Consider the following 9,961-nt stretch of genomic DNA (forward strand, 5'->3'; position numbering starts at 1 on the left):
CTAGTCTGCTTAACCAGAAGAAGAAGAAGAAGCCCTGACAGCGTCCTCTCCAGCATGGAAGAAGCCACAGAAAGCACACATGGTTGTGGGAACACCTCGGATCCAGAAGAAGACAGATGCTCAGATAGTGATTTTGGACCTTCAAAACTCGGAACAAAAGAATAGTAGGTGTTGTGATCTGTTGCTTAGTTACGTAAATGTATGGCGGTTGGCTATTCTCCTCAGTTTCCGCAGCTACAGCAGACAACAACAAAGCTAACTGATATCACGTTTCAGCACTTTAACAATAAGTTTTTAGGACCTTTTCCAAATCGATAGGAGCCACCACTCATTTGGGCATTTTATCCACCAAACGGTACCGTAATAAATGTTCAATTTCGACAGAAATAACACGTCCAGGCAGTATGTGGTGTTTAGAGGATGAATAAAGTTGAGATGTTAACTAGAAGTGTTGTTGGACAAATAAGAGGATAAATGTGTGTCCGTTGTCTGTTTAGAAAAAAATATAGAGTTGTAATTTGTTATCTGTGTACATTAGCTGTTAACCATTAAACTAAACTGGTGATATTTGCTGTTGTCATGGGAACATGCAGGAAAAACATACGTTTGATTTTATATTAAAGGGGACCTATTATGTTCATTTACAGCTCTATATTTTTATTTTTGGACTCCACTAGAGAAGCTTTGCATGATTCACTGTTAAAAATAACTTTATTTATTATTTATCTTATGTAGGCCCTTTATGCAGCCCCTCAGTTCAGCCTCTGTCTCTAACAGGCAGTTTTATAAGCTCCTGTCTCTTTAAGGCCCCCTCCTGATGAGCCCACTCTGTTCTGATTGGCCAGCTTTCTGGAAAACTGCCAAGGGGCAACCGTATCAGAGTTGTGTTAACTTACCACTGATGCAAATCCAACATTTCTTGCTTTACTGCTTCATATTAAAAGTTTTTAAATGACAAAATAACAGGAGACTTTATTGTGCAGAATTTACAGGAAATTAAATGTGTTCCTCACAGAGTTAGTGGTGACACAACAACATCTGTAGATATTTGGAGCTCTTTGTTCAGCGGATCAGTTAAAAATAATGCAGGGAGGAATAGTACAAGCAGAAACAGCCATAGTGACAATGATGTTTGATGAAGAGCTGCAGACAACCAGCATACCTCCAACAAGTAATCAACTTATTTTACTTTGCTGTGCTGTGTAATGGAAAAACACTCATAGCGTGCCAGCACGACTCAAGTCCTGGCTTGGCGTGACTACCCCCAAAACAATGGAAAAAAGTCATAATGTTAGTGAAGCGGAGCAGTGAACTCGCTTACTGTGAAGAAATCTGTCACAAGCCGACGTCGGCGTCGGCTGAAAATAGAAAAATACATTGGAGGCCGAGCGTTCAGAGCAGTCTGAAGCCGGTGCTTTTTGCTCACATATGTTTGCCTTATTATTTGACACTTTGGTCACTTTTAACATGAACATCCGACATTGTGACATTATATATATGAACGAAAATAAGAAAAACCATAATAGGCCCTCTTTAACAATTTAAATAAACTCAATTAAGACTACTTATTGGACTATATGTTTAATTAAAAAAAAAAAGCTTTGTCATGTTTTGTCAGCAGTTTGTCATCTGTGCCCATAGTATTTTTGTAACAAATTGTCAATGTCCATCCTTTTGTGCAGTTGGGAAGATGCATACCAAAAAGAACTTGAGACATTCAAAGACATCGGGGACGTTGGTGAGATTTGGTAATCATACAGAGTATTGACACACATTCTTTAGAAGCATGGTTAATGTTGAAATTAAAGGAAAGGTTCACAATTTTTCAAGTGTTTCTTAAAACAACAGTCAGGTGCTCATATGAACACTGAAAGAGGTTTTCCTCGTTGTAATCATTCCTGCTGTTCATACTGGCTATTAAAAGATCCCCTTCAAATGTGTTTTCAATGTAATTGATGGGGGACAAAATCCACAGTGTGTCCACACAGTCAATTTGTGCAAAAATTTAAAAGTTTATCTGAAGCTTATATGGGGCTCCAGCAGTCTGAATCAGTCATATCAGGTGGATATCTGCCACATTTACTTTTTTTTTATCATAAAATTCCCTCTTTGTGTTTCCTTGTTGAGCTGCAGTGGAAGTATAGTAACAAAAAGAGGAACTTTTGCACCACAAAGACTGTAACATTGAAAGACATCCTCTTAATTTGACTAATTTGGATGGCTGAAGCTTCAAATTAGCATCAGATAAACTTAAAAAATAAATTTTTGCACAGAAGCAACCTTGTGGATTTTGCCCCCCTCACTTACATTGTAAATGCATTACAAAGGGATCTTCTAATGGCCAGTATGAACAGGAGGAACGATTACAGCAAGAAAAACCTATTTCAATGTTCATTTGGGCACCTGACTGTTGTTTTTAGACAGACTTGAAAAATTGTGAACCTGCCCTTTAAATCAATATTTCTACCAGTTGTTATAACCTTAGTGTCCCTGGCAAGGTTATTTCCCATACCAAAATGTTATGGTTCCTAACCATAGACTTGCTTAATACAGTATTTTTGGTTTCCTGTAATAGCTGGTCTTGTCACTAAACTCTGTGTATTTCCATCTTCTTGTAAGGTTTGGCGAGGAAAGCATGAGCCGCATTCTGCGATGGATGGACAGAGCTAACATCCCAGAAAATGCTGCCATTCTTGACATTGGCACTGGAAATGGAGCTTTTTTAGTTGAACTGGTGTGAACAGAGTAAAAATACATTTGACACTATTATGATTTTTATTTCAAGGGTACTGCATGTGAATGCTCACCCAAATTACAACAAAAATATAGTAACAGCTGTGGATTACCAAGGGTAACTGGAATATTGTCGTTGGCAAATTTTTTTTGTCAGAGTTTGGAAAGCCACAATCTGAATGCCTTTTATCTCTGTTGTATTGGGATCGCGGCAGAATCCTCAGCTATCTCAAGACCTTGCCAAATTCTATCTGCATGACTAGATATGACTATGGTAGTAATAGGGTAGAGAAAATTGTGATTTAGGTAATCTAAACCTTTAATGGATCGTTTGTAGATTAAAGCTAGGTTCACTGTAACGACCCTGTTAACAAACTTTTAAAACACATCTCCACAACAGTTGATAAGCTTTATTCTGCTGTGTTTTTTGTGTTTAGGCGAAACACGGTTACAGGAATCTGACGGGGATAGATTATTCTCCAGCATCTGTAGAATTGTCCAAAAACGTCCTGCAGGCGGAGGACTTGACGGATGTGACTGTAAAGGTGAGTCCTGTTTGTCATTATAACAAAAGTATTACAGGTAACGTTCACATTTATAACCTTTATTTCACAAAATATCAAAACACATTTACCAGCCAAATGGTCTATATTCTTTGCATGGTTATTATAATTATTGTGAAAAAGTGACTTACAGTTGTGAGATGTGAATTGACACCAGACATACTTTCTAACTGCGATATGAAAGCGTTTATGTGTACACACAGGTGTTAAAGTGGCATTGACACTTTTAACTGATACACTGCTACACTGTGTGAATATTTCTAGGGCTAGCTTATCATTCATGAATCAACATTTTGTGCAAAAATGAAATAACTTAAATGCTGCAACATATTATTTCAGTGGATCTGGTGGTTCTCAGGTTATGTACAAATCATCCATTGATGCAAAATTAATAACCTTCATTCCTAAATGCCAATGATACAATATAGCTTTCAGCATACAGTGGGCCTATGCCCATGCCTGGGCCTGGGAAGGTTAGAGGAAACTCTCCTGTGTTTACCGTGTGGGAGGGTTGGATAAGAAGAAGTCCCTGAGAGTGGTGGAAGTCTGCCCACCATTCAGATTTAAACCACCTCAAACCCCAAATGAATTGACAGGATTTAACACATCTGCTAACAAGTACATGCAAGAAAAACAGGGTTTAAATGCTGGCTGGTCTATAAGGGCTGTCATGATGAGTGAGTTTTCCTCTCCTGTGTGCATAATACAGTTGCATATAGTTTCTGTGCATCACACAGCTATGACGGTGTGTGCTTTGCTTGGGTAGAGAGCCTGCCATTGAAGTCAATATTGACCTTAGCTGGACTGGGGTAGCACAGTGGTTATATGGCTGCGTGTGTGAGAGAGAGAGAGAAATGGTATGTTGGCATCTTGTCCATATTGCTAATACTGCAGAATGCCAAAATAACTTGTGTGAATGTGCTTGTGTTTGTGCATGTGCAGCCCTGCATGGAGTCTGAAGGAGTGTGCAGAGTTTCAGCCACGTGATTAAAAAAGCGTGTTGCCTCAAAGGTCATTCTTACTCTCAAATCTGTCAAGCCTCGTCTCCGTTTACATTAGTCACTGTCTACTGCTGCTTTGACACTTCACCTTCATACATTCTTCCTTTAACATCCTCCAAGTTTTTTTTCCCTGTTTTTATAGGCTCACACTCAAATTGAACTCTGTCAGTTACAACAATATATGGACATTTCTGTCTCCAGTGAATCACTCATAAATCTCAAATTTTGTGACCCATGGTTTGTGAGTATGTGGCTCTTCAGCTCACCCCAGAGATCTGGTGTTATGCCCCTCGTCCAGATAAAGGGCTCTTTTCACTGGTCGTATGGTAGGTCAGCAACCTCTGGAGAATTAAGCGCGGTCATGTCAGCAGTTTTAATTTAGTTTTAAGTGATCCAGTGAGGTATTACACATTTAATCTTGGTTGATGCTGAAAGATTTCTTCTGCCGGTAATGATATCGCATACCCCACATCTAAAAAGTCAGACTAAATAGTAGTTTCCATAATGTACATTTGCTGTAGGGGTGTTGTTAATCTTAATTTGTCAACTTTTCTTCATTTCAGGAGGTGGATTTCTTAAACTGTCAAGGGGAAATAAAGGGTTTTGATGTCTGCATCGACAAAGGAACTTTTGATGCAATAAGCCTAAACCCAGACAACACCACAGAGGTCAAAAAACTCTACGTACAAGCTCTTAAAGATGCTCTTAAGGACCAAGGACTCTTTGCTATTACTTCCTGTAACTGGACAAAAGAGCAGCTGCTAGATCGATTCAGTGAAGGTGAGGGGAAATGCTGAAATTAATGATTGTAGGTCTGATCATTTATTTTGATCAATTTTTGTTAAATCCTGTTAAATGCTTTTATGAGAGAGCTGTGTAGGGCTTGCTTCTTGGAGTGCACAGTTCTCCCAAACAACTCCAAAGCACATTATTTTCAACATATCTTGATTGGTCACTCCAATTATGTCAATTCATTCCTTTCTTTGTTTTGATTGTGCCTTGATTAAATCATTTCTAGTCTATATTTTATTTTTTTATGAAATGTTAAAAGAAACACACTCCGGTAATTTCTGATATAAGAAATAATTTTGTTAATTGCTTTTTAAAGCAGCAATATGTTTTTAAATAAATGCGTTGAGTGTTTTGATGCGTCCATTCGTATTGTATGGAACAGTCACTCACAGTGGCAATTAGTTCTGTATTAATGCAGTTGTAGAGGTTTTCTCATGTTCATATAAACTCAAAAGAAAACATGTAAACTTTTTAGATAAATGTATGCATTAGACAAAATTACCTTTCACAATTAAAGGTGCAGTGTGTAGAATTTAGTGGCATCTAATGGAACAGACTTGGCAGAAATGGAATTTAATATTCATAAGTACGTTTTAAGTAGTGTTTAATCACCTGAAAATAAGAATCGTTGTGTTTTCGTTACCTTAGAATGAGTCCCTTATATCGACATAGAGAGCAGGTCCTCTTCCACAGAGGCTCCTGTGTTTTTACAGTAGCCCAGAATGGACAAACCAAACACTGGCTCTAGAGAGGGTCTTTTGCATTTTTCGCCAGTTTCACAGCCACCGTAGGTTTTCCTACACGTTTGGATAGGGAGGTGTTATCAGTTGGTTGCAATCTGTAACCTCACCACTAGATGGCACTAAATCCTGCACACTGGTCCTTTAAGTAATATTCACAAATGTTTTCTGTGGTTGATTAGCGTGTTGATTTTCTATAGGACCAACGTGATTAAATGGCTACCTGGAGGGGAAAACATTCAAAATCTAAAAATACATGGCATGGTTTGTAATGTTAAGTGCATTTTTGCTGTGTTTTAAATGGCTTAAAAAGCTGGGGTAAAAATATAATCCTTTAGGTGTACACCAGTGTAATTTATAGTCGTGCCTCTCTGACACGTAACATCTTTTTATTTGGGAGGTTTGTTGACTGACACTCAGTCAAAACACAGACACAGTTCCACGACTACAGCAGTCTCCTGGCAGGTTGTTAAGCTGCAGGCAACAACAGCCTTGTAAAGTCAGAATTTCGGCAAGCTTCCATTGGCTGTCACTCTTCTCAGTGTAGTCACTCTGGAGAGCCTGCAGGGGGCCAAAGGGCCATGATATCTCATCTGTCACACTGACAGCCTGTCTTTACTAGGCCCCAGGATGCACCACAGATGGTGGACGGATAGTTCTTGACTCACAGTTCTCTTCCTAACCCCTCTGTAGCCATAGTCAGCAAGAAAAGACTCTCAGGCGTGTTTGTGTTTAAGACAGTGTGTTGATGTTTTATAAGTTTGTCAACAGAATGTAAATTGCTTGGTAAGTTTGCATAATGCACATTTCTTAACCTGTACGTTTTTTCTCTGCGTTGCCTCACAGGATTTGAATTTGTACAGGAGTTGCCTACACCCAGTTTCCAATTCGGAGGCAAGATTGGCAACAGTGTGACAGCGCTCATCTTCAAGAGAGTACACTGATTTTCAAAGCAGCAGCGTAGGAGGAAATTTGTTGTTTTTTGTCCCATCAACTCTGCAGCCTTGTGTTTATCACAGGAAATCACAGAACCTGTACCAGTACATCATGACATGATCATACAGGAACTGATTATTTACTATTCCTTTTTAAAAAAACAGTGTATGACAAAGCAGACATACAGTGCAATTGAGTGGGACAGTTCTTTTGAAATAAATTAATCTGTTTTTGTATCGTTGCTGTTGTATTATCTTTACAATGATCTACAGTGTTATAGGCTCCTCTTTTTTGTAATGTAATACATTTATGCAGACAATTAACAAAATTATTTAATTCAATTTCAGCTTCAAGGTTGTTTACATATGTTCAAATGGTGCTTTCATGGTGGAGTGTATTGCCAATATCTCATGATTATTATTACTATTCCAAAAAAAGGAATTTTTTTATCAAATTACTTTTTTTCTTTTTTCCTAAACAGCTTCGATGCATACACAGGAATATCTGATAACTCCTGTCTTTTAAGTGGATTATAAAACAAAGCCATCATCTGTCCTATTCACAGAATATTATTGATGTCACAGCCTGTGTTTTAAAATTGCATGATGTAAACTAGTAATAGAGAAATGTCAGATTAATTGATATTTGATCATATGAAATGTTTTCACATGAAACCTCTTAGCTCTGATTAACATTAGCTCTCTGGCCCTTGAAGAAATGCTGTTTTGACGTAAAAGAAGGTTCCCATGTCTTGTGGCATCCTTTCATTTGTGAACTCTTCACCTTCATGCACCCGCTGGCACTTTTTGACCATAATATTACTCAGCTGAGGCTATTTGTGCCAATAATTTAACAAGACAGGGATGTTTGATTTAACTAATTATCATGCCCGGAAGCCAAAATGTGTTCTTTATCTCTGAATATGTTTTTCCCTGTTCCATAAATCATATAATGTCCCCTCCAAATTACTTTGCAAGGACCGTGTTCAAAGTCCTGACCCACAGGTTTTAGAACCACTGTGCTGTCTTATTAAGTAGTTAATTCCATCTATCTTTCATGTCACATGAAAAATAGCCTCTACCTAATTGGCTAAACTGGAAACCAGCAGCGCTTGGGGTCCTGAAAACCATGATTAAGAACTTCGGACATAATGAATAAACAAGAGGCCACGGCTTCTGTGAGGAGAGAAGCTTGTCTGCCATTTCCTCTTGCAATGGCTTCATTAATCTGCCAAACTCTGGATCCTAATTGGAAGCTGGGCCAGTGGCCCAATGGGAGCCATCGATGTTGAGGCATGCTGTTGAGTAAACACATGAAAGCTTTACAAGAATTACTGCCTGGAATTTTACAAGGCTCTGGATATCCTGCCTGGATGTGCGTATTATGCCTACAAACGTAGGCACAACTCTCACAGAGACTTTCCCATGAAGTGAGAAAGCCTCCATTCATCTCAAGCTCAATTAATTGTTGTCTCCTTTACCTGTGTCAACACTTTTCCTATTGTGTTTGAGACATCTTTTAGGTAGCTTGTTGAGTATTTGACAGTGGAACAGTGTCGTTAGATTTTGATTTATTAACTTCATGAATTTAGTGTAGCCTACTCATTTCCCACGCGTAGGTACTATTGCTAAGAGACAGACTTTGGTACATTTCTGAATGCCTAAGTTAAGTCATGAGTTGTGTGGTCAGTTTTTCCATGCAACATCATTCCCAACAGTGGATTCATGAATGAAATTATTATTCAGGAAAAAATACTATTAAGTGAAGTTTCTTAAAACACCATGAATAATTTACAAGAATAAAGTAATTATGGTTACGGCAATATCCTCCTGACACTCCGTTATTTCAAAAACGGGAAGTTGGAAGACTTTCTTTCTGTCATCTTTGAAAGTATTTCATTATCGTCCACCATAAAGTAAAATAAATCATAAAACTTTGGCTCTTGCTGGTTTCAACTGAGCTGTACAGTATGTTTACCACAGTCAGCACTTTCACGGCTTCTGGGTTGGCACTTGTTCGAAGCTACACTTTTATTCCACTCATAATGTTAACCTATAAGGTTTTAGACTTGATGCCATAGCCCACTGGCTGCCCTACCAGCATGAATACCATGCTTTCATTTTAACCTCTCAAGTGTGATACTGCAAATATTTATGTTTTTTCACTCCATCTCCCTGGAAACATGTTTGAAAGTCTCTTAATAGGATTTTCGTGGATTGATTGAATTACTGCACCATGTAGAAGTGAAGTTTTCCATGGCAGGAGAGCCAATGTGGAAGTGGGGAAGATTCCTCTTTCAAGGCATTTCAGACCTTTTCACACTCCGCCTTTTGAGTAATGGTTACCACAGCTACATTACAGGGAAATATATAAATGTGAATGGTAATCACAGTTTTTTTTTTAAACCAGTTGTTTCCTGTAGATATGTGGGGTATTGTTTTAGCCTAATTACAAATACAACATTGACGTGAATGACAAAGAAGCATAAAAGCAACTTTGTTGATTAATAAGTGTAAATTCTGCTTTCATTGTAGTACTATGGAGCAGTGGTAGAAAGTAACTAAGTACATTTACTTAAGTACTGTACTTAAGTACAATTTTGAGGTTCTTGTACTTGAGTATTTCCATTTGATGCTACTTCATACTTCCACTCCATTACATTTCAGAGGGAAATATTGTACTTTCTACTCCACTACATTTATTTGACGGATAATATAACAAGCTTTTAAAATACAACATATTGTTTAAACCAGATTAAACCAGTGGTTCCCAAGCTATTTGATGTCTAACAAGAAGCAGCGTGTAGTCACATTTCATGAGAAGAGAAAAGAAAGTTAGAGAGAAAGTCAAAAACTGAAAACAGTTTTGTGTATCAGAACTTTGTTTTTTCTTCTTTCCTTCCATTAATCATCTCAAGACCCCTCAGATTTATCCGGTGACCCTTTGAAGGGGCCCAACCCCTAGCTTGGGAACAAATGGACTAAACTGTATATAAAGTAGTTCAAACTAGCTCCACCTCCAGCAGCTACAACAGTAACATGCTGCCTACACACTGATGCGTCAGTGTTAATAATCTAATGAAGTCATATATAATATATCAGTCATAGGGACCAAACTACTAAATCACTGCTTTAACTTTAATGCTTTAAATACTTTTTGCTGTTATGTAGGATTTTTCATGCAGGACTTTTACTTG

General features: G+C 38.0%; 1 protein-coding gene across 2 annotated transcripts; it reads left to right on the plus strand.

Moving 5' to 3' along the window:
- eef1akmt2 (EEF1A lysine methyltransferase 2) lies at positions 1-6,999 on the plus strand. 2 transcript variants are annotated; one of them, XM_044373642.1, is made up of 6 exons: positions 1-164; positions 1,683-1,748; positions 2,620-2,734; positions 3,171-3,278; positions 4,861-5,077; positions 6,676-6,999. In XM_044373642.1, exons 1-6 carry the CDS (start codon positions 55-57, stop codon positions 6,771-6,773), a joined length of 714 nt encoding a protein of 237 aa, XP_044229577.1. In that variant the 5' UTR covers positions 1-54; the 3' UTR covers positions 6,774-6,999. The 2 variants fall into 2 exon arrangements, with proteins under 2 accessions (XP_044229577.1, XP_044229580.1); XM_044373645.1 differs by having other exon boundaries at positions 37-164; positions 1,683-1,738.
- The last annotated feature ends 2,962 nt before the right edge of the window (positions 7,000-9,961 follow it).

This window comes from Thunnus albacares, chromosome 14, assembly GCF_914725855.1.
Source record: "Thunnus albacares chromosome 14, fThuAlb1.1, whole genome shotgun sequence".
In the NCBI taxonomy this organism is placed as follows: domain Eukaryota; kingdom Metazoa; phylum Chordata; class Actinopteri; order Scombriformes; family Scombridae; genus Thunnus; species Thunnus albacares.